This window comes from Perissodus microlepis, chromosome 1 (assembly GCF_051167445.1).
Source record: "Perissodus microlepis isolate ML-2025 ecotype Zambia chromosome 1, ASM5116744v1, whole genome shotgun sequence".
Lineage (NCBI taxonomy): Eukaryota > Metazoa > Chordata > Actinopteri > Cichliformes > Cichlidae > Perissodus > Perissodus microlepis.
This window is the reverse complement of record NC_140461.1, coordinates 39752671-39779418: the sequence shown is the minus strand read 5'-3', so window position 1 is coordinate 39779418 and position 26748 is coordinate 39752671. Positions and strand designations below refer to the sequence as shown.

Sequence of the window (26748 nt, the reverse complement as noted above, 5' to 3'; positions counted from 1 at the left end):
CTGACTTTGTGTTAAACTAATCCTAAAGTAATAATGGTATTTCTAACCACTGATATAGCACAACTTTATCCTTTCAACAGCTGCTGAAAGTTAGGGGACCTAGCTGCTATTGGATATTTATATAGAGATCCTCCAGCTTCAAACTGTATTACCCTTCAAGGACCTGCAGTTCAAAAAAGCGCCCCTCCGACAGCCAAACCCATCTGTTCTCTGATTGGATTGTTACATTTGTGATTGACATGACATTGACCAATCAGATGAAAGGAAGAAAAATAGGGTCAAAATTCGTACTTGTAATTTGCAGGGGGTTTTTTTTTTGGCTAAGTCCACACACAAATCTTTTTTACACATACAAATCTTTTTTACGCATACACGAATCTTTTTTACACATACAAATCTTTTTTACGCATACACAAATCTTTTTTACGCACACACAAATCTTTTTTCACATACAAATCTTTTTTACACGTACGAAACTGATTTACAAGTACAAAATATTTATGACCACATTTTGAGCCCATACAGGTGTGACTCTTCACCTTCTATAGTATCTTCAAGATCGTTTGGCTAGAGTGGTTCTATTGCCCACTCCAACGCAGTAGGTGGCGGTAAAGCACTGTAACACTGGTTGTCACATGACATATATAAAAAAACAAGCAGGAAGAGGAGGTCTTTCGAAGGGTAAACATCCGTTGTAGTGGACAGTATATGTGGTTTTGTTTTTCAACGCCGTAAGCTTGCGATTTAAGAAAAAATAGAAAATCCCGATAAAGAGGAGACGACATGGCAACTACCATCAGCACCCAGAGGGGACAGGTAGCGACCTCGGTGTTTGTCTAGTTTGTTCGCACTGGCACGCACACAGCTAGGCGTTACTCTGGATTGTAGTTCTGGCAGTTCATTAAATGATCAAGAAAGAGTTGCACAGAGACCTACAGCACTGACACTAGCTTAGCATTCAATACCCGTCATTCAAAACGTCGACGAAAGTAATTAACGGATAAGCGTTAGCTTAGGTAGCTAATAGCAACTCAAGGATTAAGCTGCCAGGATAGCAACACTGACGTGTTCCGTGTTACACAACAAACGATGAAGAACAGTTTCACTCCCGTGCTTCAGATCTGGGAAGCTTAATTTCAGTTTCTATGTTGCTGCTTAGAGGACCCCGGATGTTTTGTTATTACAAAGAGTCAGAAAAAATTAAGCCTTTGATTTGTGGTGAGCTGATCTAATGATTACTCATAAACCGACTAATTACAAGTTAATGAAGTTCTGAGACTTGAGCAAAACGGTGTTCATGTCCAATATTTTCCACGTGCTAGCATTACGTTAAAATGTTAGAAGAAAGGCTAGATAAACATATTAAAGGCATGGGTTTACGTCTTTTAAACTCACAAAATCCTAAAAAGTAACAAAAGTTTTCTCGTGGATTCTTTAGTTCAATATACCGTTGAAATGTGTGCGAGACATCCTGCTCTTAGCGACAATAAGTTGGCATCATTTTCTGTGTTTATTCGGGTAGATGAAGACAAACTGATTTACCCCACTATGTCTTGCAGTTTTTAATGCTACATTCCTTGCTCCTTCTCTCTTGTACAGTTTCACTTGTGGAAGACAGAAAGTGAGAGATATAGTCGGCTATAATGACTGGGGAAAAAGACTCATGCTTGAACACTGCTAGCAGCATTTCCACCCACTGAGTGAATTCATTTGGATTGGTCAGAGCAGTAAAAAGATCCGTCATTATATAGTTATAATTTGTTGGACAAAGTTTTCTCTCTGTAAACCACCACATTGGATTTTAAATCGGACAATATGTGATCAGAATGCGTACCTTAAGTTTTAATTCTAGAGTTTTTACCAAAAATTTTGGAATTAATTGTTTAGACAGGTTAAATGGGGCCTGTTGCATTGTTATCACATGACAAATAAAGCAGCCATAATATCTGAAGTTGATTCAGAGTGAAGAATTTTGTATTCTGTAACTTTTCACTGTAATTTTGAATATGAAACCCAAGAGATGTCAGATGACAGCAAGGAAGGCTGTTATGAGGCTATTATGCAGAAAAAACAAACTAAAGCATGTGGTGATGTTTGTGACATCACGCATGCTGCAGTGACAGTCATTGATTGTCATTCATTGATTGAAAGGATTTTCAACTGTAGTGGTCTAGATAACTACAAAAACTGAGTCTCTCTACAACAAGTGATGGACCTAAGTGTAGCTAACTAAAATTCAGCAGCATCACCAAGATGTCTTCCAAGTGAGCCATACATATAAATCAACACCTCTCAAACAATTTCAACAAAAGTAAAAAACCAAACCAAACCAAAAAACCTGTCTCATCATGACTCACTTAATTGACTGTAGGTTGTACCTGCTAGTTAGAGTTCAAATTAGGTTGCTGATATGTAAAACACGATTAAGTCCACCAACCCTCATTTGAACACGGGTGTCTAAGAATGTAACGTTAACCGAAGTCCTGCTTGTAGACGGGACTCTTGCCACTCTTGCAGTAACCTAGAAATACCTCTGGGGACTTTTTCGGGTAGTACTTTTGAAGCATTATCTAAATTAACTTACATTTCTGTCGTCACTAGTACATCACCAGTCAAAGAAGATAAAAACTGCTTCAAATATTTATTGACTTTGCCCCAAAATAAGGTTACAGTACCGTATTTACCGCACTATAAGGCGCACCAGATTATAAAGCGCACTGTTGAAGACTGGCTCTGTTTTCATACATAAGGCACATCGTATTATATGACGCATTAAGACAAACAAAACAGTCAGATAACTCGACCTTTATTAAGCTCATTCACAGTAACTCTTAACACTGTTAAGCTGTAACACATTAAATATTGAAAAATACACTTACTTTTTCCAGTACATTCAACTTCCACAAATCCATCAAACTCTTCACCTTCAGTGTCTGAGTTACGGTAAACAGCTGGGCAATTTCAGCATAAAGCATGCCCGGATCCCTCTCACGCCGGATTAAAAGGCGTTTAAAGTACATTCAGCAGAATAAAACAATCGGATGAGTTAAACTTTAACCAACTCATTCACAGTAACTATTAACATTGTTAAGCTGTAAAACATTAAATATTGAACAATACACTTACGTTTTCAGTTCATTCAACTTCCACAAATCCATCAAACTCTTCACCTTCAGTGTCTGAGTTACGGTAAACAGCTGGGCAATTCTGGCATCAAGCATGCCCGGATCCCTCTCATCATTATCTGAATCCGTCTCGTTGCTGTTACTTAGCTGTTCAGTGATTATTCCAGCCTTCGTGAAAGCTCGGACAACACTTGAGACTGATACCTTAGCCCAAGCATCCACGATCCATTGGCAGGTAGTGGCGTAACTCGCTCGGTGTTGCCTCCCTGTTTTGGTGAATGTGTGTTTGCCTTCTGTCATCCAGTGCTCCCACGCAGCTCGTAATTTAACTTTGAACGACCAATATCTAGTGGTTGGAGTTCTTTGGTTAATCCACCCGGAATGACGGCAAGCTCCGAATTAGTTTGCTTCACTTGGGTTTGGACAGCCTTGGTGAGATGGGCGCACATGGAGTCGTAGATCAAAAGAGACGGAGATTTGTGGAAAAACCCACCCGGTCTCTTGACATAAACTCAGCCACTTGCTCATCTTCTCCTCGTCCATCCAGCCCTTTGAGTTAGCCTTCACGATGACGCCGGCCGGAAACTTTTCTTTTGGCAAAGTCTTCCTCTTGAAAATGACCATGGGTGGTAGTTTCTGGCCATTAGCTTGGCAGCCCAGAACTACAGTGGAGGATGACTTCTCGTTCCCTGTGGTGCGTATAGATACCGTACTGGTGCCTGTTTTCTCGACAGTACGGTTCACGGGATGTCAAAGGTAAGGAGGACCTCGTCCATGTTAGTGATGTGTTCTGGCCGGATCTTCTTTTCAGTGATCTCATTCTGGCAGTAGGTGCGGAAAATGGCCAACTTTTCTCTGTAATCGTTTGGCAGTTGCTGTGAGACAGTAGTTCTTGTGCGGATTGAGAGATTATGCCTTTTCATCAAACGGAAGCACCAAGAAGGTCCCCCTCGAAAGTCGTTGATCTGCATGTCACGTGCTGCCGCTGTTGCCTCGAGTCGAATAGAGACTGTAGAGACACTTCTACCTGCTGTTCTCTGTTCAATAACCCACTGTTCAATTTTGTCCTCTAACTGCGGCCATCGCGCCTTGTTCCCTCGGAAACTCCTTTTGGTCTTCTTTACTTGTTTTAGGTCATCTTCTTGCTTCCTCCACTTGCGCACCATGGACTCATTAATGCCGAATTGTCTCGCAGCTGCTCTATTTCCATTCTCTTCTGCATAACTAATTGCTCGAAGTTTAAAATCCGCCTCGTAAGCGTGTCTCTTCACGGGTGCCATTTTGGAGTCGTTATACACACACAACATGGGAATGTTGTGTTGAAGCACAGTACGTATTACTCCGCGAGGCTCCTGGCAACGGTAACCGTAATGCTCCTCTAAAAAAAATTTGACAGATTTTAGAGCATAGTGTGCCACATAAAACCGGTTCAAGGTCAGTAAGCACAAACCAAAATTCATGCATAAGGCGCACCAGATTATAAGGCGCTGTCGATTTTTGTGAAGATTTAAGGATTTTACGTGCGCCTTATAGTGCGGTAAATACGGTATATATTTTTTTTTACATCTAACCAATTTAAAATTCTTCCTCTGAAATACAAAGACCTGAATGAATATACACTATAAAGACCTCATAATACTATATTTTCTCAATAGAGCACTTTCCTCTCAGAGTGCAGTCTTATTTGTGGTTCCGAGAGATTTCAAAAGTAGAACTGGGGCAGAGCTTCTAGCTTACTTGACCCTCTCCTGTGGAACCAGCTCTGAGTTTGTATTCAGGGTTGGATCACCCTGCTAGAGGACTTCATTTGTTTTCCACTTGTTCTCCTCTTCGCCTTCATCTTAGTTTCAATAAGCACTTCATTTATCCCATATTTAAATTATATGGCAATACTACATACTGCATGTCAGTAACTTTTGGTTTCTCTCTTCCATAGATTGTATTTTGTTCTTTTTTCTCTCTCAAAAAATACATACAATGTTAAATAATTTGCATGAATTAGTATCTCTCTTAGTACAGCACCAAGCAATCCTCTCTTCCTGCAGCCCCCTTTATGCTGTGAAAAACAAGTGGCAGTTTTTCTGGGTAAAACTTAAACCAGTTTTTTGCTGTCAGGAGTCGACGTCCTGATTAAGAACATGATCATCAGTTGAAATTATTATCAGTTCATGTCTCGACGTAATCTCGTGGAGTATATCATGTTTAACTGTCTCCCTTAGCGACTGCGCAGAGTCACTCTTAATCCCTGTGTCTTTGTATTCAGGTGTATATTGGGGAGCTTCCACAGGATTTTCTGCGAATCACTCCCACTCAGCAGCAGCAGCAGGTCCAGCTGGATGCGCAGGCAGCCAGGCAGCTGCAGTATGGAGGCTCCATAAGCACTGTAGGACGACTTAGCATTACAGTGGTCCAGGTGAACACAGCTTCACTATTAGAAGTACAACTGGATGTCATTACAGTATTTGTACCATTGTGGATAAAATATACACACCAACAGCTTGTTCTTTTATGTTACACATAAAAGCTTCTTGTTTAGTTTGTTAAGTTCTAAACGGCCCATTTAGTGTTAGAGAAATGAACACAAGACTGGTTTGGCCAAGTGTAAAAGGCAGGATTGATTATTCCTTAGCTAATTTTAACCGAAAAGTCATTATAGCAAAAGTGCCACAAATTCTTTATAACAAACTGCTATTTTTTTGGGATCTTCATCCATATTCTATGTGCTAGTTGACAGACAGGTTTATTTTGTTACCTCCTTGTTGAACTAGTCTAATGCAGAGGTCAGTTCACTAACCCAATGGTGGCATGGAAATCTTTTTTGTCTTTCATGTAGTTCATGTTTTATGTCTGAAAAACTTTTTGGTTAAAAAGTTCCTCAGACCCCAGGAAGAGTAGCTACTGCTATTACAGGAGCTAATGGGGATCTTGATAAACTAAACTAAGTTTTAGTTAGTGTTTATGTTTTTGTGTGTAACTTAGATTAAATACAGGAGTACACGTGCTAGCTATACTGTAATACATGAATCTTAAATTAATCAGTTAATTGAAGCCACCTGTCTTGTTTTATTGTGTAGGCCAAACTGGCTAAAAACTATGGTATGACCCGAATGGATCCATACTGTAGGATCAGACTGGGCTATGCTGTCTATGAGACACCAACTGCTCATAATGGAGCCAAAAACCCACGCTGGAACAAGGTGATCCAGTGCACGGTGCCTCCTGGGGTTGACTCTTTCTACTTGGAGATCTTTGATGAGGTGAGGAGGTCACAGAGCTTCTCTTCTGAATGGTTAAACATGGGCACAGCTTTTCAAAGATTAGCTCTATAGGGTCTTCTTATTTGTGTTTTCTTCTTTTTTCATTTTATCTATTTGTCTGTTTCATTTTATCATTTTCATATTGTGCAAGTAAGTGGACTGGTTCTTATATAGCACTTTTCTACTCTACCTGAGTACTCAAAGCGGTTTAAAACATGTTTCTATTCGTCCGTTCATAGAAGCACTTTTTTATTCTTAAGTGCTTTGTAACAGTCACACTCTGATGTGGGTGTGACTGTTACAAACTGTTACAAACTGTTACAAACTGTTACATTGGAGGGCAACTATTTATATATTTGCCATGCAGATTGGAGCAGCTAGGGATTAAACCACCAACCTTTCAGGTTAGTAGATGAGCCAAGATCAGACAAGCCAAGCATACATACCTGGTATGCCCAGGCTGTTAACCTGGTCTGACCCTGCTTAGCTTCTGAGATCAGATGAGATTGGGCATGCTCAAGGTAGTATGGCCAAAAGCTGTGAAATATGGCAATAACAGAGCTGACAGTCAGAGGAAAAAAACAAAAGGACAGAAAGAAAAAAGAAGCGGGGAGAAAATAGGAGGAATATAAGAAGAAGATGGAACACAATTAGAACAACATAATGGGTCGGGCATCGGTTTAGCTCACTGGAATGAGCAGGGGAGCATATGCAGCAAAGCTGGGAGCGGCCAGACCAGGTTCGAGTCCGACCTGAGACCCTTTGCTGCATGTCTTCCCCTCTCTCTTTCCCTCATTGTCCCTATCAAACATAAAGCCATATATATATATATATATATATATATATATATATATATATAAAAGAAAAACATAATAGGTCATGCACTGGTGCACCTGTACGGTATCATCCAAAAAACAAACTGCATTCGTAAGAGAAAATCCAATGCAATGCGATTTAAAAACAGAATACAATCCAGCCTCAAAGGAGTTACTACCTAAAAGGGAGCTACTTCAACATCCTCCAATAAAGCACAGTACTATACAAAATATGCAAGAAAACTCTTCCTTTTAAAGGTGAAAGAAATTGTTTGTCTTTTACCACTTGGAGGCAGAAACACATTGTTGAGTACAAGCAGGCTACAAAGGTGGAGATTAGCAGCTGGTAATGTGCTACCCAAATAAACACAGCTCTGTGGAGGCTACAGGAATACTCCTCTAGCTCTACGTATGTCAGGGGAATGAAATGGTGGATGGAAATTACTTTTGAATAACCCTAATATTGTTTTCAGTTTTATTATGTGACAGTATTGTGAACGCTACTAAAAAGTTACAAGGTTATTTGTTAAGCAGTAATTTTTTACTTAAGATTTCCAGGGAAAAACTATCTGGGCTGCTTTTATGCTTCGATTTTATTTGCATAGTACTCCTGGACATAATGCCGTGTCAGTGCTATTACAATTCTCCTAGCACCTTGTTTCTGTAGTTTCACCCTTCAAATGAGGAAATGTGTTGTCAAGGATGGACAAAGTAAATGAAACTACAGTTGAAACTACTTTAAACATTGATTTTGAAAAACTGTGTCAAACAATTTCAGAAAGTGTTCCTGAGCCCATGCAATGAAATGACAGCCTGTTGGGCTCTCGCTGCCACTGCAGGGACAAGGACCTCAGTGTTGATGTTCAGCCTTTTCCCTTATACACACAGATGAATCTGGATTCCATTAATCTTTTGATGATACTGTGTATATTAGACGATGAGATATTCAAAGAAAATGTTATGTTGAGGAACATTATTCTGGAATTGTTTCACAATTTGTAGACAGTTTTGCCGATTGATGAACCCTTGCCCATCTTTACTTTTGAGAAACTCTTCTAAGATGTTCTTCTTATAACCAATCAAACACTCACCTGTTGCCATTTAACCGTATCACTTCCAAAAAGTTCCTCCAGCTGTATTTTTTTAGTACAACTTACTTTTTCAGCCTTTTGTTGCCCTGACAATTTATTTAGATAACCTTTATTTATAATTCAAACATCTGATTGCACAAGTTATAAAACCAATGAAACATGAAAGTATGTTTTCTTACATTCTGTCTCTATCAACAGTGCATATTTATTGATGATATAGGGTGTAATCAAAAGGTTCAGGGAAAAGGCCTATAAAATCTAAAGATCCTGTTCTAATGCGCCTCCGGACCATCTTCAGCATGACTCTTACTTTTTAGATCTCTCGGGGGAAGTCCTGTTATGTCCCTTTGTACTCTCCAAACTGCTTGGCACTAACAAGAGACCCCACTCTCACCGCCAGTTATGATCCATTATCACAAAATGTAGTCAATTTGAAACAGAAGTTGAAAGTTTATCTGCTTGAGGTTGAGGTCTATGGTGAAATTACATCAGCACATCAGTGACTGGCAGTTTTTCTTTTAATTAATTAGTTTTTTAAAGATGGCTGCCCCTCACTGAGCCTAGTTCTGCTGGAGGTTTCTTTGTCTTAAAAGGGAGTTTTTCCTTCACCAAGGAAGTGCTCGCTCATAAGCGGTTGTCTAGTCGTTGGGTTTTCTTGTAGGGTCTTTACCTTACAGTATAAGGTGCCTTAAACTGTTGTTGATATTTGGTGCCAAACAAGCTTGAAGGAGAGACAGCTAAATTTAAATCAGGCAAGGTGTTTGTTATGGGCCTCTTCCCAGAACGTTTTGGTCACATCTTATATTCTGGGCTGAACTGTTGTGTGAATTGTTTTCATACTCTGGTCATTTCCTTGTCTTAAAGCCTTACAAATGAAGAAACCGTTGAATTTTAACTCTGATATGCTGTTAATGATCAAGCAGTATACATTTGCATTTATCCACTGACCTGATAATTGTTTCCATGTGTTTTTGCTGATGTACAGAGAGCATTTTCTATGGATGACAGGATAGCATGGACACATGTCACCATCCCTGAAGGCCTAAGGGAGGGCAGAGTGGTGGATGAGTGGTTCAGCCTGAGTGGACGGCAGGGTGACGACAAGGAGGGCATGATCAACCTGGTTATGTCTTTTACTGTGAGGACGTTTACACGCACCCTTCATCAGATAAGATGGAAAGTGCATCACACGTCTGTGTGTTAAATCACAGATTTAGTTTTGGTTATGCTGTTACTATGGATCCACAGTCAGTTTATTATTCCCGGAAGTATTTGGACAATGACACATAAATTGTTTTGTATAGTGTAACAAAACGAATCTTGAAAGCTTGGAACATGATAGCCTCTAATATATATTATTCATTTTTCTTTAGTTTTAAGGAAAAGGCTTTAAAAATGATCATGATTCTGTTTCATTTATTTCCATGAAGTGAAATTGTTAACCCTGTCTTTGTGCCAGTCTTTACCAGCAGGAATGATGACTCAGCCTGTTGTCTTTATGCCATCTGTATATCAACAAGGAGTAGGATACGTGCCCATCACAGGTCAGTCAGTTAAACCTTGTATCTAATAGGTTTAAAGCTGGTTCTTGTATAAGCAGTGTCATCTGTGTTCCTAGGAGTTCCTGCAGTCTACAACCAGGGCATGATGCCTATGGCAGTGCCAACTACCATGCCAGCAATTGGGAACCAGGGCCTACCATGCACTGAGCAGGACCTTAAGGCTCTGCAGGACATGTTCCCCAACCTGGATAAAGAGGTGGTTCGCACTGTACTGGACGCACAGCAAGGCAACAAGGATGCTGCCATCAACTCTCTGCTGCAGATGGCTGAGGAGCTCTAACTATACAAGACAGTCTGATACCAGACATGCTAACAGATGCATGCATTCACAGTGAAAGTAGTCTATATACAGAGCTCCACCCCTCCTCGTATAGACATGTTTATAGTCCTCCCACAGTAATATACTCTCACACACTGCAGCAGCAGCTGAGTTCCCAAAAGAGCTTTGTTTCCAGTTCAAATAAGGTCCCTAGTGCTTAAACACAACTCTGCTCCCAAGTTCTGACAGAGTCATTTTGGTATAGCCACTCAGTGGGTGTTCTACCCTCTAATCACAGGATTGGATTTTCACAGTCCACCAGATATTTCTGTTGATGCTTTTGTAAACAGTATGTTTTGCACCTGCCATAACTGCAGTAAATCACAACCTCCTGTATTATTGGTATCTGTAAAGTGTGTAGTGCATTTCAAATTATTCATTGTGTATATATATAGAAATGTATGCAGTAATAATAATGAGTGAATGACTACCCTGGTTAGAAGAACTCTTTTGTCCACTGTGAGTCATCTCTAACAAAGTTAATATAGGTTTACCATCACTAAGTCAGGACATGAAGGTTTGATGTGCAGTTACCTTCCAAATGAACTCCAGAGTTTGAAGATGTCACTTTGCTACTGATATCTGAATGGAGGACAACAGTATGACATCTGCAGAGGTTTTAAGACCAACAATGCTCCTTGGTGACTGTATATTCTAATCTTAAGTCTTCTATTCACACCTGTAACCTGCCAACATTTTGTCTGCCAAAGTTCTTCTCTATGAGACTGTCAGTCTGCAAAACTCTTAATGTTGAAAGTGCAGTTGTGTCATGTGATTCTGTTATCTCAGTGTAATACACATCTTTCAGTCCAGCAACTTTGGTATTCCATTGGTGTTTACTGATTTCAGAATATTCAGAATATTTATGATTTATGATTTAGCATGAATTGCAGTCATATATCACTAGACAAGAACAAGTAGTGCACATGTTTTTGCTACCTATGAAGCGCCTTGAGGCGACTTTTGTTGTGATTTGGCGCTATATAAATAAAATTGAATTGAATGTTTTTAAGTGAGAAGGTGATTTATAAGCCAGCCGATAGCAGATGTAATGGAAATGGAATATAACATTTCTGTAAGATTGTTCCCTTCGCAATGTCAAATTTGTCATCAAAAAGTCTTAAACCTCCATATGTTTTTTTATTTTGAAAAACAAGTGTTTTTCAAACTTTTATGTTCAATCCCCACAAAGACTTGGTGTAAATGTTCATGTTGCAGAAAGACTTTAATGTTTATCACCAAGAAAAGACAGTTTACATCACAGTGGTATGTTGTGATACAGAAAAGGAGCATTTGTTTAACCAGAGATAAGAAAATGAGGCACAAACAGTGTCGAGGTGGTCTTAGCCATTGTAAAGCATTTAAGTTACTGATGATCAGCGTCTCCTGCGGCGCTGTGGTTTGGGCGTTGTCCCTTCCACGCATTCTGTTTTGCTGCACTGGCATGACTGTACCATGGTGTAGCTGTGCTGCAGCTTAGACCCATCAGCACAGGTAAGCTCCACCTGCTCCACACTTGTGATGGCTTCTTGGCAGCACTCGCAATTGTGTACCATTGTGTTGGCTTCCATAGAGTACCTGAACACACACACACACAGAAAGACCAGTTAATGAAGTCTGCACTAGTTACAGTAACTAATGAACAGAAAAATATGAATGTTCTGTACAACGCCTAATCCTGAGTGGGTGATGTTTAAAGATAATCATTACTTTATTGTTGCACTCATATATACTAGTTATTATTCATTATTCATGAGTTTGCCTACAGCAGATAAATAATAGTGTATTCTTTGGTATGCAATAAAAGAAACATGAAAAAGAATACAGTGAACATGTAGCAGCCAGTTAAGGGAAATGAAGGCAAATAATAGACTCACATGGAGAAACTGTCACAGTGTCCAGCGCAGTATGTGATGTTAACTGGCTGTGCGCTCTTGCAGTTGTTCAGTTCAATGATTCTCTGCTCCTTCTGGGTCTTACACAGACTTATATTGCCTGGAACATATAACAACAGTTGCACACTCACGTGAGGCACAGTTTTAAACTTTGTTCTTAACATGTATTTAGTTATTTAGTTTGATGGCTTACAGGTTTTGCAGCACCCACTGGCATCTGTTGTTTCAGTGCCCTGGAGGAAGAAGACATTTCATGTGTGAAATATTCAGCAGTAAAATGCAAAATCCACTAATCTGATCTGTAAAAGTCCAATAAACTCACAGGTTCACAGTCCAAGGGGTTAAAGGGAGGACAAGTAGCCTTGGTTTCCTTGGTAACAAGCTGTCCATTGAGCTTCTCACAGGTATATTGCACACATTTGTCATTAGGAGGTATGTAAGAGCTGTTGACCTGTAAAACATGAAAGTCATAACCAAGACAGTTGTCACAAAGAAACTATATCAATTCTGGCTCAAAACACAGGGTACCTGTATGTCATCTCATTTCAAAAATACTTTTTTGGCTTTGAATTTATCAGCTTTTGTTTTTTAGGTCCTAAATTCCTGATTAGTTTTTAAGAACGAAAAAGAAAGGAGTCCTGCTATGGTGCTTCTAATGCTAGCATTTATTCGCTGTTGGCTGCAGTACTGACCTCAATAACATGCACCGTCACGTTGTCGGGTGTGGTGAAAATACAGTCCATCTGAACACATGTTCCACAACACTTTCCTGGTTCAGTCTGATATTCATAACCCTGCGAAAGAGTGAGATATGAAGAGTAAGAGAGCTTTGTAAGGAAAGATGTATGTGTGTGTTTGTGTAGACCTGGGGATGCTGGAATATGCTTCACTGTGGCTGAATTAAAACATATCTGCATGTGAAGGACCACTTATCACAAATGCTTGAATACAGTTCTTGCTAAGGGGGCACAGCCAGTTAGTAGGTTTAAGGGCCAATTACTTTTTAGCATAGAGTCAGGCATTCTTTTCTTTTCATTATTTAAAAACTGTATTTAATATTTACTTAAGTTATTTTTATCTAATTTAAAAATGTATTTGATTACCTTAAACATCTAAGTGTGACAAATATGTAAAAACCTAATAATCCATCCATCCATTTGCTTCCGCTTATCCTTTTCAGGGTCGCTGGAGCCTATCCCAGCTGTCATAGGGCGAGAGGCGGGGTACACCCTGGACAGGTCGCCAGTCTGTCGCAGGGCCAACACACAGGGACAGACAACCATTCACACTCACATTCATACCTAGTGACAATTGGGATTATCCAATTAACCTATCCCCACAAGCTGCATGTCTTTGGACGGTGGGAGGAAGCCAGAGTACCCGGAGAGAACCCACGCAAACACGGGGAGAACCTGCAAACTCCACACAGAAAGACCCCGGCCTGATGGTGGAATTGAACTCAGGACCTTCTTGCTGTGCGGCAACAGTGCTAACCACCGTGCCACCGTGCTGCCACCTAAGAAATCAGTAAAGGGCTAAAAAAGGTTTTATTATTACTATTTGCACAACAAAATTAAAGAAGAAAGCCAGTATATAAAGGATAAGTTAAACACATATGTACTTAGAGGCTAACTTATTTGTTAATGATGCCTTCATAAAGTTCTTAAAGAGTAGCATCTACTAGAGTAGCGTTTCAAAATTCACAGTGCTTAATAACATTTATCCTTAGTTCATTATCTGAAACATGTACTTTTAATTCTTCTCTCACCTTAAAGGTATAAAGGGCAACTTTCTATTGGATGGCTCCACCTCATTAAGCAATACCATTTCAGCAATGAACAACAGAATAGCTCTGCTTCAGTGTTTTGTTTTGGAGTTTTTTTAACCAAGTTTCACAAAGCTGTTCATTTCAATTCACATCTATGGTTCTAGTTTTTTGGTGCTATTGTTCTGGACCTTATACTGCGATTTGCTCAGGCTGGCTTGCTGGTGTGAAGTGTGGGGTGATGATTCCTCTTTATGATGTAATGAATGTGTCATGTGAGTTGGCATGTGAATGAGCTTACAGCAGAACAGTTGTTGTTGCAGACGACAGGTTTGCAGATAATGATGTTCAGCTTGGTGACAGGATCCATTTCGGGGCCACAGTAACATTCCTGGCAGGGCCCGGGCGTAAATGACTCTGACGTTGTTGATATTTCTCCAGCTCCTGATGGTGTTGTTGTTGTTACTGATGCTTGTTCTGCCATTGATTGTGCTTCTGGTGCTTCCAGCGGGGGTTCTGATAGTGTGTCTGGCGTTGGGATCTTGGTACCAGGCTAAAGAATTGCATGTTATATATAATATTAATTGCTTCATGGAATATTTCATACCTCTATATTTATTTTAAGCCTTATCGTAATGATGAGTATAAAACAAAGTTCAGCACAGAGAGAGTTAGCTGGCGTGACAAAATCTAAAACACCAGTCAAAGATAACATATATAAGGGGGTGTTTTACATGTCAACTGAGCACTCCCTAGTCCAATCAAAGATCGTATCAGTGAAGTGATTAATAGAGATCTATAAAGAACATAAAAATTGACATTAAAATATAACACTTTTCCAACAAATAGGACAAGAGAGACTGGTGATGTCATCACCACAAGTGCGGTAAAATTAACTCAAGCTATAAGCACTTCATGCGGTCTCCGTGCTGCTGTTTATTTCCACCTGCACATTAGAACCCAATTACTTTGAACTGCATGGGCTGAATACACGTTAAAGCTACTTGGTGTGTTCAGCTGTGACACTCTTCCATGTGAAGTATTGCCTACAAATGTAACTGATTTACTTGTTTTCCAATAGCTGCGATTGAAATGAAGACCTAACCATCCATCTGAATACATACATTCCAGCGAAAGTGCCTCACACAATTTTCACTGTTGTAACTTTACAGCTGGGCTTCATTCAGTTTTCAGTCAGGCACAGTTTAAAAAGTTGAATATACTGATGTAAATCATACATACATATCCATAATCAAGTGCAGTATGCTGCAGTATGCTGCACTTGATCATGTGTATAATTCAGGACAACAGATGGGCCTTGTTTGATGTATTAGGGAAAACCACTTATTGTTTCCAGAGTTTGAACTGTGTGCTTACCTTGCATTCAGTCATGTTATAGACACATACACCTTTAGGAACTGCAGACACAAAGAGACATGGGTTTAGTTAACATTCACACATATGCATTGATGATCTGTTATAGTTTACATTGTACTAGACTCCATCCATTTATTCATTCACTTCCTTATCAGGGTCATTCTTGCTATAACACACAAGTAGGAAGAACATTCTTTAGTATCATAATTAGGTATGTTTCTTCAGATTATTATATCGTGTTCAACAGCAGATAGGACAGGCTGATGGATTAGAGTGACATACCACAGTTGTAGGATAGACAACAGGTGCCATTGGTAATGCTCAGTTGGAAGCCCAGCAAGCACGTGGGAGGAGGAGGACACAGGTTTACGTTGCATTCTGTTGCAAAAGGAATGAGAACTTGTCAGAATGTGATGATGAAGATTTGCACAACTTTCCATTTGATAACAATAACTTGAAGAACCAGGAAAGCAATTATGTATGTTTACATGATTTAGTACAAGTTGGGAAGGGACTTTGCTGAGCCAAGCTCTCTTTTAATTTAATTCAATGAAATTAAATTACATTTTATTTATATAGCTCCATAACACAAAAACAGTTGCCCCAGGGCACTCTATGTTGCAAGGTTAAGACTTTACAATATTGCAAGGTCTTACCCCAACAGTCAGATAACCCCTATGAGCAAGCACTTTGCTGACAGTGGGGAGGAAAAACTTCCTTTTAACAGGAAGAAGAACCAGCTTCAGGGAAGGCCTTATATCTGCTGTGACTAGTTAGTGTAGCTTGCCATTGCCAGTGTGTGAATGTGTGTGTGAATGGGTGAATGACTGAATGTAGTGTAAAGCGCTTTGGGGTCCTTAGGGACTGAGTAAAGCGCTATACAAATGCAGGCCATTTACCATTTACCATTTAGTTGCGGGTGAGAGGAGAAAGACAGGACCAAACACAAGCTGTACAAGAGACCCAAAGATTAATAATAATGATTAAATGTAAAGTGGTGTATGAAAGTGTATGCCTTCCATTTAACTTTTAAATATCTTACGAACAACAAGTAAGCCAGCAGTCTGAGAGTGAAGGACTGTATTGACCTGTATTGACCTTAGTACTGTGACCTTAGTACAGTACCTTGGTACTGTGAGGTCCACACATACTCATATGTGCCATTGCCAGAAGGTTGGTTGTGTATTCCAGCACAGTGGAAGGGCTGGACAGGGCCATAGAAGGTCCTTAACCCACGAGTAGGACCGGTATCTTCTACTCAAGACTTATGGGGGTGATGACACCCGGACTGCCGGACTAGCATTGGGATGAAATCCTTGGATCTATTATCAGACCCTATGCTGGTGCACAACGATGAACAGGCTCATGTGGATGCAGATAGTTCCTCAAGGATAAAGGAATTAATATCATTGAATGGCTTCCCATATAACACCTCTACAACATTACGCTTTGGTCCATCCAACACCACCAGGTTGCACTTTAGACTGTCCAAGAACTCAGTTATACCCTAATACAGACCTGGGAGGAGTCCCCCAGGACACAGTCGGTGATCCACTACCCTGCACCGTTAAGTGCTTGGCATTTCCCATCATGGTGTCCACCAGGAGATCCCACAGGAGACCATCTACATATCTGACATTGCCAGATTTAAGCACATGGGCTCCGTGCAAACAACTAAATACCATTTTGAGTTGCTGCTAAGAAATTTTACAAAATGGACTAGCCTGCCACATACTTTTTTCACTTTGATTTTTGGGGTGTCTTTGAATTAAGCCCTATGTAGGTTGATAATCTCCATTTTCATCAAATAATATGACACGCTTTTAGTCCTAGAACATTCATCTATATCAGTTGAGAAAAGCAGCGTGATCGTTGTCCCTGAGATCTGATGTTTGTTCCAAAACATTGTAATCAACAAATTAATGTGAATGTAGTCTTTTTTTTTCTAAACAACCATGTGATGATTTCAAAGAATAGCAATAAGTACATTGGCACAAGCTCTACTGATGTTGATTTTTCTGTGATTTTGAGTTTTCGTTTTCATTATTGTTCACTGACTGAGATGGAGATTTCAATCACACAGAACTAAGCTGTCTCTGAAAAACAAACAGAAATGCAAATATGCATATTTTCCATTAAGCTAAATAACTACGTTATGAATGTGCCAGGCATGAGACTACCTCCAGGTGTTATCTGGCATATTAGGCTCAGAAGGTAGAGTGGGTTGTCCACGAACCGGAAGGTTGTTGGATTGATACCTTACTCTTCTAGTTTGAGTATTCAAGTATCCTAAGTTGCCGCTGATGCATCCAATGGAGTGTGTGTGTAAATGTCAGAAAGCACAGAGGGATGGATGAAAGTGCTGTGTGAATAATGTCTGTGATTGACTGAACGAGTCTTGTAATAAAAACGCACTTTGAGATGAAAATTGAGCATAAAGACAGTACTAGTCCCAAGAAAGGCAATTTTCATCAGTGTCAGTCATCCATTTGTGTGATATCAACTGCAAGACAGTGTTTAAAGCTAGTTCAAAGACACTAAAACTGACCACATGACTGTGTTGTGCAGCAGTTCACTGTATTGTTGACCAGTTGCTGGCCAGGCTCGCTGCAGTTAGGACTTTGTACAGACTGGCACTGAACAGGCTCACACTGGACGCTCATGGAATCCTTGTCACAAACACAGGTTTGACAGTCACTTGTCCAAGTCTCGCCCAGCTGTTTAAAAGAAACACACCGATTCAGATTCACACATCTTATTCATTGTTAAGAATGCATGAACATAAGAGCAGAGTTCTCACCTGTTTGGGTTTTCCATCAGGTCCAACACAGGCTGAAAGGCAATCACAGACAGTAGCAGGTGATGTTTGGGAGAAAAATATTTCAAAACCCAGCAAAATAGTGTTCTACAGAACCTCGTCTTACCACAGGTGTCAACACAGATGTCATGTACTGTGTTGAATAATGTGGTACCATGAGGACAGAAACAACCTTCCTTAGTGTTGTTACTGGATGCCACTGTTTGGTATGCCATGTTGTATCTGATGAGAGAAAATGAATTAGCCCATCATAGTAAAGACCCTACAAAAATAGAGATTGGGCTAATCTTGATTAAAAATAATAAAATATTTAATTAATCCTACTATCAAAATATTCCATATTCCCCCCCAAAAAATACACATCACTAAATTCATCAGGATCATTAAACAAACAAAAGTTCTTCACACTGATATGGTTTACGCTACCCGTTATTGCATGTAGGTTCTACAGATGGACCACAGGGCATGTACACTTTGTTGCTTGGACACTTTTGCTCTGAAAGATGGAAGTATGTTAAGAGCACATTGTTCAGAACTGCAAAAACCGTAGTGTTATACACTATCAACTGTATGGATATAATATTTATATCTCACCACAGAGCCCATTGGTAGCATTTCTCCAATCAATACAGATTCCTTCATTAGAACATTCAGTGGCATAAGCCTCCAGACTGCAGCAGCTGTTTTTGCCAAGATTGCAAGTGTCAAAGACACATGATGTCACAAATGGTCCTGGAGGTACAACTTTGTGGCATGGCGCAAATAAACTAGAAGGGACATACAAGCCAGAGTGTATCAGGGAAATGATTATTCACAAAATGTGTACAAACATTCATACATCATCTAATGACTAAAAACATCCATATATGTAATAGGCCAGTTACTTGTCTCAGTGCTATCGCTTAGCTTATAAACTTAGTACAAAAAGTGAAGAAACTAGTGTTCAGTCAATTATTTCTTTGTTTTTGTTTTTGGTAAAAGGACTGGATAGTGCTTTTACCAAAACAAAAACAAAATTGGTGAGTGGAATGGACAGTGCTTGTCTACTCTACCTAAGCACTCGTGCCTCATAATGTACGACATCCCTCATCCAGACAAGCACTTTTTTTCCTATGTGTGTTAAGTGTTTTCAGTCTAACATTCACATGCACTGCATCTGATGGATGCATCAGAGAGCAACTTGAGGTCAATATGTTACCCAAGGATATTTGGCATAGAGACTGGAGGAGCCAGGGATCAAACCACCTAACTTTCAATTAGGAGTTGACCTGCTCTACCTCCTGAGCTACAACCACCCAGACTGCTGCTATGCCCACAAATGTGGGCTCTTTACAAATGTGGTACCATTTTATAAAGCTTGGCCTTCAATTTGGAGACGGTACTAAACCTCAACAAACCACTGTAGCAGGGTCCATGCTCACAGTTGTTTTTGATCAAGCACCAATAAGGTAACCAGAAGCTCAAAACCAGTCAATAGAGTATGCTGTAAGGCATTTGCAGAGAAGATTTGGCAAGTTTTTCATGGGCGCATACACTAAACTCAGTGGCTCCGTTTAAGGGGAAATAAACAGGCCCTAAAACATTATGATTTATACCATACCATACCATCTATATTTATAAAGCACTTTAACATAAAACCAGAGTTCACAAAGTGCTGTACATATGCAAATAGCACAAGCAAAGTAAAAATAAAATAAAATTAAATTAAATTAAATTAAATTAAATTAAATTAAATTAAATTAAATTAAATTAAATTAAATTAAATTAAATTAAACATGTTCAAACAAATTGAGTCAATCCCCTTAAACAAAGGCTTCAGCGAATAAATATGTTTTGAGAAGAGTCTTAAACTTTATTTATTGGCAAGAAGCACTGTTACGACAAAGAAATACCAGGCCAAAGGAAAATGTCCTTACTTTTTGTGTTAATTGCAGTTATATCAATAACCAGTTATAGATTATAAAAGCTCTTCCCATTAAATTGTCTTCTTTTTATTTTTTATAAGTATTTCCCTAATGCTGTTAAACAGAGTAAGGCAGCTTTTCCAAATATCCTGGTTTAATTTTTGATGCTGACATTATTTTATGTGCACACAGAAACAAAATATGGTAAGAGTTATTTCATCTAGAATTAATGAATTTGTGGAACTTTTTTAGTGAGTGAGAAAGGTGACTGAAGAAGAAATACACAGTGCATCATGGGAATCCCCCAGCAGCCTCCACCTATTGCAGCATAGCTAAGGGAGGATTCAGGGTCACCTGGTCCAGCCCTAACTATATGCTTTAGCAAAAAGGAAAGTTTGAAGCCTAATCTTGAAAGTAGAGATAGTGTCTGTCTCCTGAATCCAAACTGGAAGCTGGTTCCACAGAAGAGGGGCCTGAAAGCTGAAGGCTCTGCCTCCCATTCTACTTTTAAATACTCTAGGAACAACAAGTAGGCCTGCAGAGCGAGAGCGAAGTGCTCTAATAGGGTGATATGGTACTACAAGGTCATTAAGATAAGATGGGGCCTGATTATTTAAGACCTTGTATGTGAGCAGCAGGATTTTGAATTCTGGATTTAACAGGAAGCCAATGAAGGGAAGCCAAAACAGGAGAAATCTGCTCTCTCTTTCTAGTCCCTGTCAGGACTCTTGCTGCAGCATTTTGGATTAACTGAAGGCTTTTCAGGGAGTTTTTAGGACTTCCTGATAATAATGAATTACAGTCGTCCAGCCTGGAAGTAATAAATGCATGAACTAGTTTTTCAGCGTCACTCCAAGACAAATTGTATCTATTTAATAGATCAGATTGGAATGGATGACTGGAGAACTGTTTACTAGGAACAGAACTTGGCTAAGTCATTCAGTACTGTCTCAGTTTTGTCTTCATCTGTATGCTTTGCCACTTTATGATACATACTATTGATTTAGGATATTTGCAGCGCTCCTTCACAGGCTGTCAACTTGACAATCAAACTGGAAAGAAAAGACCATTATACCACATTCCCCAAATCATTCTGTTCTACATGTGCAGAATAAGTACATTTTTCTATCCACCAAAATGAAAAGTACAACGAGTTTGCTGAACAGTTTGTGGTTCTCTTTACCTGGTAGTTAGTAGATCACAGATAGCAGGTTCACAAACAGGTGGTGTTGAGTGTGGGGGGTTTGATGTGGTTCTGGGTGTTGGTGGGGTTGTGGGGATAACACAGGGTGTATGTGGGACCTGCCACTCGCCTGCAGTGTCTGAGCAACTTCCCACCTGGCCATTTGGAGAACGGCATTCATTGCTCTGGGAGTTGTCACAGGTACCTAGTAAAGGAAAAGCAGCAGAATGAAGCCTGAACAATAGCCTAAGAAAGAAACTTATTATATGATCAATATCAAAGTTATGTAGGCATACCTGCATACTTACATACTTCTTTTTCTTATCTAAGCTTCACTCTAATTAAATTTACAGTTTGTTCAAGACATGTACAGATATTTCTTTAAATGGGAAATTAGTTAAAATTTCAAAACAAACATAATTTGTAGCGGCAATCAAAATGTTTTATACCCACTACAGATCAAACGTTTTAGAACACCCCAATTTTTCCAGTTTTTTATTGAAAATTATGCAGTTTAATGTCTCACTGCACTCTGAAATTAAAGCATAGTACAAAATGACCAAAATGTACACTAAACTTTTGACTTTGTCCAGTCAGAACAGCTGGACACCCCTGTGGCATTCTTTTTACAATAGAAATCAAATATTGTTCAGAAAGTTCTTCCCATATCTGTTCCCATAAATGAGGCACTGGTAGGTTGCTTTGCTTTCTCTCTTCTGTCCAGTTCATCCCAAATCAGCTCGATGGGGTTTAAGTCTGGAGACTGTGGTGTATGCTCAACAGCATACAAAGATCCTGCATGATGAACCAAAGATTTCAAATTTTGATTCATCAGTCCAAAATACCTTCTTTCAGTCTTCAGTAGTCCAACAGCAGTTTTTAATGACCCAGGCAAGCCTCTTTGTCTTATTCTGGCATCTTAGCGATGGCTTTCTTGCTGCAAGCTCAAAGTCTTCTCTTCACAGTTGAAACTGGGACTTCCTTACCACAACCACTATTAGGCTGTGCTTGAAGCTGTTGTCCTGTGAGCCGCCGATCACACAAGCTGTTAACTCTCCGAAACTCTGATTCATTTGTGGCTTTGGGTCTGCCAGACCTCTTCCTGCCAGAGTTTGTTTCTGAGTGCCTTTTGATGGTGAAGGAAACTGTACTCACTGACACCTTGACATTCTTCCTAATTTCTCTGTAGATACCTAACCTTTTTAGTGTTAAGATGGTCTGTCTCTTCCATTGTTAATTGCATTTTTTGTAGCAACCCACTACTTTCTGCAGTACAATATTGTTCAACTGATGCTCACGAGGGTATCGTACCACAGTGTATTCCAACACTGCTTTTATGCAGACAGAGGGGGTTGTAAGTATTCCAGAAAAGTTGGAACACCTGTAGCAATTAGTAGCACAACAGCTTTGCAGAACAGCTTTAAATTGTTAACTCATTTTGTGTTCCCTGAAAAGGGCCTTTTTGGATAATTCTGGAATGTACGTCATTTTTCAGTTTTGAGTAACCTTACGTTTTTTTAACCTCTGGCAGTTCACCACTTACCTTTGTACCATTTCAAGCAATTCATTGGACCCGAACGACATGAATTGCAATAGAAAACTGGAAAAATTGGGGTTTCAAAAACTTTTTTTTAAAGTATATAACTTTGTTTGTGTTGCATTTTTAATTTCTCCTAGGTATTTGGGATTAGTTAGATGTGAGAAGTTTAAAAAAAAATCATGACTCTCAGCTGGAACTGCAGTAAAACAAGGTGAGGAGTTTAATGATATGCAGCAGGAATTACAAAACTATAGCTATAACGGGCTTCAGTATACCAGAGAATTGGTATTGGTCTGAAACTGAAACTTAGTTCCAGACTTAGTTCAACTAAGGCCAGAGGGCGCGATACGGCAGCCTCGCCTCTGTCAGTCTGCAGGGCAGCTGTGGCTACAACCGTAGCTGCCTCCACCAGTGTGTGAATGTGAGAGTGAATGAATAGTGGAATTGTAAAGCGCTTTGAGGGTCTTGAAAAGCGCTATATAAATGCAATCCATTATTATTATTATTAACCAAAGTGTGCTGAGGCTGTCTCACCTTCTAGATTGGATATGGATTAGAGTTAAATTTGATTGCAAGTGGCCGAGGAATCTTTTCTATTATTAATATTTGGCTTATTAATGGTCATTGTTTAGATCTGGGTTAAAGATTGGGAGAAGTATTCTCTAACTCACCACATTGTCCCTCTGTGTTTCCTTCAAAGAGGGAGTAGGGAAGGTCAATGCTGAATGAAGAGCCTGAATAGACTATTTTTGCACTGATGTCTTGTAACTCCAATGTGGTGATTATATCTGTGCTAGTAATGCGCAGGACAGAATTGCTATAGGCAGGATAGATCTTTTGCTGATTGACAAACACCTGTAGGTAACAACACAATTTACATTAAAAAATAGTGTGAAACAAGCATCATACTCATTTGAAAGATTAACCATTAGATCAGCTTTCGCTTGGTCAAATTGAATTATTGCTTACCACATTAGTTGATATTCCTGAAGACATCAGCTGAGTCAAAACCACTTTGAAAGATTTATATGTAACAGTAAGAACCTTGGGACAGAATGTACTGCTTGATGGATCACAATCACGGTTAACTACAACAGTCAGGTTATATTTAGCAATAATCTCTTTGACCAGGTAGTAAGAGCAATTCTCATTGAAATTGTAGGATTCTCCATCAAATGTTAAGTAGTGGGATCCACACCAGACACTGCACACACCTGCAGGGTGAAAAGAATCACGTATAGGAATGTTAAGTAATAACTGGAACAGGAAAAATAGACAAGTGTCATAAGTTAACAAAAGACCATAGATCTGCCTAAACAGTCAGAATGCAGGCTGATCTAATTTTATTTATAAAGAACATTTAATACAAGGTTGGCGAAAGTGCTGTAGATAAAACAGAGTATTGCACAGTAATGTAAAAACTTCACTATATGGACACATGCCCACTCACAACAATAAATATGCCACAAAAAGACGATAGACAATAACAGCCTAAATAACTAGCAACAACATGAATGGTATTCATGGCCATTGATCAGTGGTGGCTTTTCATGTATTTACAAGCCTCAAGGCTCTGACACAAGATTATCTGCAGTATATCAAAGAGACAGATTTCATAGTGTGTATTTATATACACTATAAGTACAGTGTATATTTATATTTTGGTGTGTATTTATATTATACATTATTCAGCTTACATCGACATTCATAGTGAGGGCAGCATCCGTCATCATCAGAGATCTTAGCAGCACTGCGTCCATTGGTGCAGATGGGCTGCTGCATAGTAGGACAGACTGTTGGCATCGTTATAATCTTCCCATTAATGCACATAGCTGTGGTGCAGTTGCCGGCATCCCAGGACTCTCCATTCTGAACAAGTATTGAGAAACAAAAGATGATTTAGGAGATCATGGGTTTGTTTAAAATACACTGTCTTTCAAGTAAATTGTCATAATCTCATTTAGGTTTATAATTATTCTTATCCCAGACATATGCTCTTTTATTTAGTAATTTATTGCATTTTGCACATATCTAAAATATATGTTTATTTACTTTTGAAAGTTTTTGATCCACTTTTTACATTTGTAAATCTGTGAAGTAACAGTAAAGCTGAAGTCACCAGATTATTATTAATATGTGAAAGAACCCCCACAGGTACAGAACATGCTAACAAAGAGCCCCAAGTTGTTTTCAAACCAGAAACATTCATCCTGTGAAGCAGCTGTGCTAACCACTGCTCCATTCAGCTACTGTGTTTCATTTCTGCATTATATGTTTTTTTCAGCTTAGAGCAGTGGTTCCCAAACTGTTTTTGCTAGCCCCCCCCCCCCCCAACACGCAAACACATCCTCCCACCACACAGACTCATATTTTGCTTTCAAACTCCATTGCCGTTTATTTCACATCTCGACTCTGGTCCGATTTCACATACTAACTCTTTTACGCTATGTCCACACCTACACGGTCATTTTTGAAAACGCAGCTGTTTCTATGCGTTTGGGCTTTTCGTCCACACGTAAATGGCATTTCAAATCACCGAAAACTGAGATTTTTTAACTTTTAACTCCATTTTTGTTCGTCACGCAATGTCAAAGCTATGTGCCTTTTTTCACATCACGCTGTGCGCAACGTTATTGTTTACATGAGATGAATTGCAGAATGGCAGATAGAGACAAAATACTGTTAATCTGACAATCTGCAGGTTTTACACACAGTTACTGTCCCTCCATTTACAAAGGCAGAGGCGTCACGGTGTGATTATTTTACGTGTAGTTGTTTTTTTCCTGTGTAATAATATTCAACATTGCTGTCAATACATTTCTCAAGAAATGCCTCTCTGTGCAAAATGGGTTCAAAAACATAAACAGCTGTGGGATCCTGTTTGTCCGTGATTTGAACCGGGGGAATAAATCGTGGCAGGATCAGCCTGATATTATTTGTATCCCACTGTAACTTTACTTTATAAAGAGCAAAATGTCAGGAGTAGTTAATCATTATAAGAAGTGTTTGTAAACTAAAAATCAAGAATGTAGGATACTGTTTGTCCGTGATTTGGAGAGCCCAACGCGTGGGGAGACCTACCTCGGCACGTGTGCAGGTGAAGCCAAAGAGAAGATATGCTTCACCATATTTTCTAGTTTTTGGCTTGGAAGGGAGTTGGTTTGGAAACACATTTGGCGATGTTTCATCTCCTGCTTTGCGTTTGTATGGAAGCCCCGTTAAAAACCTGTCAATTATGCTAGCAGTATCCAAATGTTCTTTTTTTTTCTCTCTCTTTTCATACCGCGCCCCCCCTGCAATGGCTCTGTGCCCCCCCTAGGGGGTGGGCTCCACACTTTGGGAACCTCTGGCTTAGAGCATGGCTGTACACAGTGGTGCACTAAGGTAGGCCTATTATCAGCAAATCAACACCATGGACTTGGAATTACCAAATGCTCTATTGTGGATCTACACTCTACAGCCTCTCAACTGGTATTCACCAAGGCATCACAGTGGTAAATGAAAAAAATAGATATAGCTATTATATGCAGTCAGGTTCAGGGTGTCACACCAGCACCAAAGTGGTATTTAACAAAAAGCCCATACATTGCCCTCACTCAATAAATAATAAAAACATATGTAATCATGTCACACCTGTCTCGGTGGATACACATCATTGCAGACATTTTGAGTAGATGAAGTTATTGATGTACTTGAAGTAAAGGAGGCAGGACTAGTTGTTGTCAGAGGTACTGAGCTGGAAATTGTGGCCTTTGTAGTAGTGCTGAATACTGTAGTTGTAGAGTGTGCAGTAGTGGGCACACTTGGTGTCACAGGACAAGGACTGGACTGTGTCTCAATTTCACAAGATGCATTGCAAAATGCAGCATAACACCACCCTAACCCATCAGTGACATTGTACACAAAGTCCCCTGTGGAAAAACAAACAAAAACAAAACACAGATAATTAAACAAGTGCTGTACTGGTATCCAACTGGACAGGCTGGATGCGTATGTGTGTGTCAAATTAACAGTTTTTGTTATGTCCATTTCTAACTAAAGACTGATATGCTTTTTCTTCATGAAAAGCTCTGGGATTTAGAACAATATGAATTCAA

At 39.5% G+C, this 26748-nt stretch overlaps 2 protein-coding genes across 2 annotated transcripts in view; one reads left to right on the top strand and one right to left on the bottom strand.

The window, feature by feature from the left end:
• Positions 1 to 651: 651 nt before the first annotated feature.
• On the top strand, positions 652 to 11176 carry tollip (toll interacting protein). The gene is made up of 6 exons (XM_084923514.1): positions 652 to 816; positions 5389 to 5538; positions 6200 to 6382; positions 9274 to 9426; positions 9748 to 9832; positions 9907 to 11176. The coding sequence occupies exons 1-6, from the start codon at positions 784 to 786 to the stop codon at positions 10128 to 10130; spliced, it is 828 nt and encodes a 275-aa protein (XP_084779640.1). The 5' UTR covers positions 652 to 783; the 3' UTR covers positions 10131 to 11176.
• Positions 11177 to 11375: 199 nt separating this feature from the next.
• LOC146394270 (uncharacterized) overlaps positions 11376 to 26748 on the bottom strand; it is a 62686-nt gene continuing 47313 nt past the window's right edge. The window contains exons 31-48 of the mRNA XM_084923505.1: positions 26285 to 26562; positions 24349 to 24520; positions 23621 to 23865; positions 23323 to 23506; positions 21112 to 21316; positions 18619 to 18791; positions 18451 to 18520; positions 18131 to 18246; positions 18007 to 18038; positions 17755 to 17923; positions 15489 to 15584; positions 15207 to 15247; positions 14131 to 14382; positions 12757 to 12858; positions 12387 to 12515; positions 12258 to 12297; positions 12047 to 12164; positions 11376 to 11747 (exon numbers count right to left, since the gene is read on the bottom strand). Coding sequence (XP_084779631.1) covers positions 11546 to 11747; positions 12047 to 12164; positions 12258 to 12297; positions 12387 to 12515; positions 12757 to 12858; positions 14131 to 14382; positions 15207 to 15247; positions 15489 to 15584; positions 17755 to 17923; positions 18007 to 18038; positions 18131 to 18246; positions 18451 to 18520; positions 18619 to 18791; positions 21112 to 21316; positions 23323 to 23506; positions 23621 to 23865; positions 24349 to 24520; positions 26285 to 26562 — 2624 coding nt within the window. The 3' untranslated portion in view covers positions 11376 to 11545. The remainder of the gene's footprint in view (positions 11748 to 12046; positions 12165 to 12257; positions 12298 to 12386; positions 12516 to 12756; positions 12859 to 14130; positions 14383 to 15206; positions 15248 to 15488; positions 15585 to 17754; positions 17924 to 18006; positions 18039 to 18130; positions 18247 to 18450; positions 18521 to 18618; positions 18792 to 21111; positions 21317 to 23322; positions 23507 to 23620; positions 23866 to 24348; positions 24521 to 26284; positions 26563 to 26748) is intronic.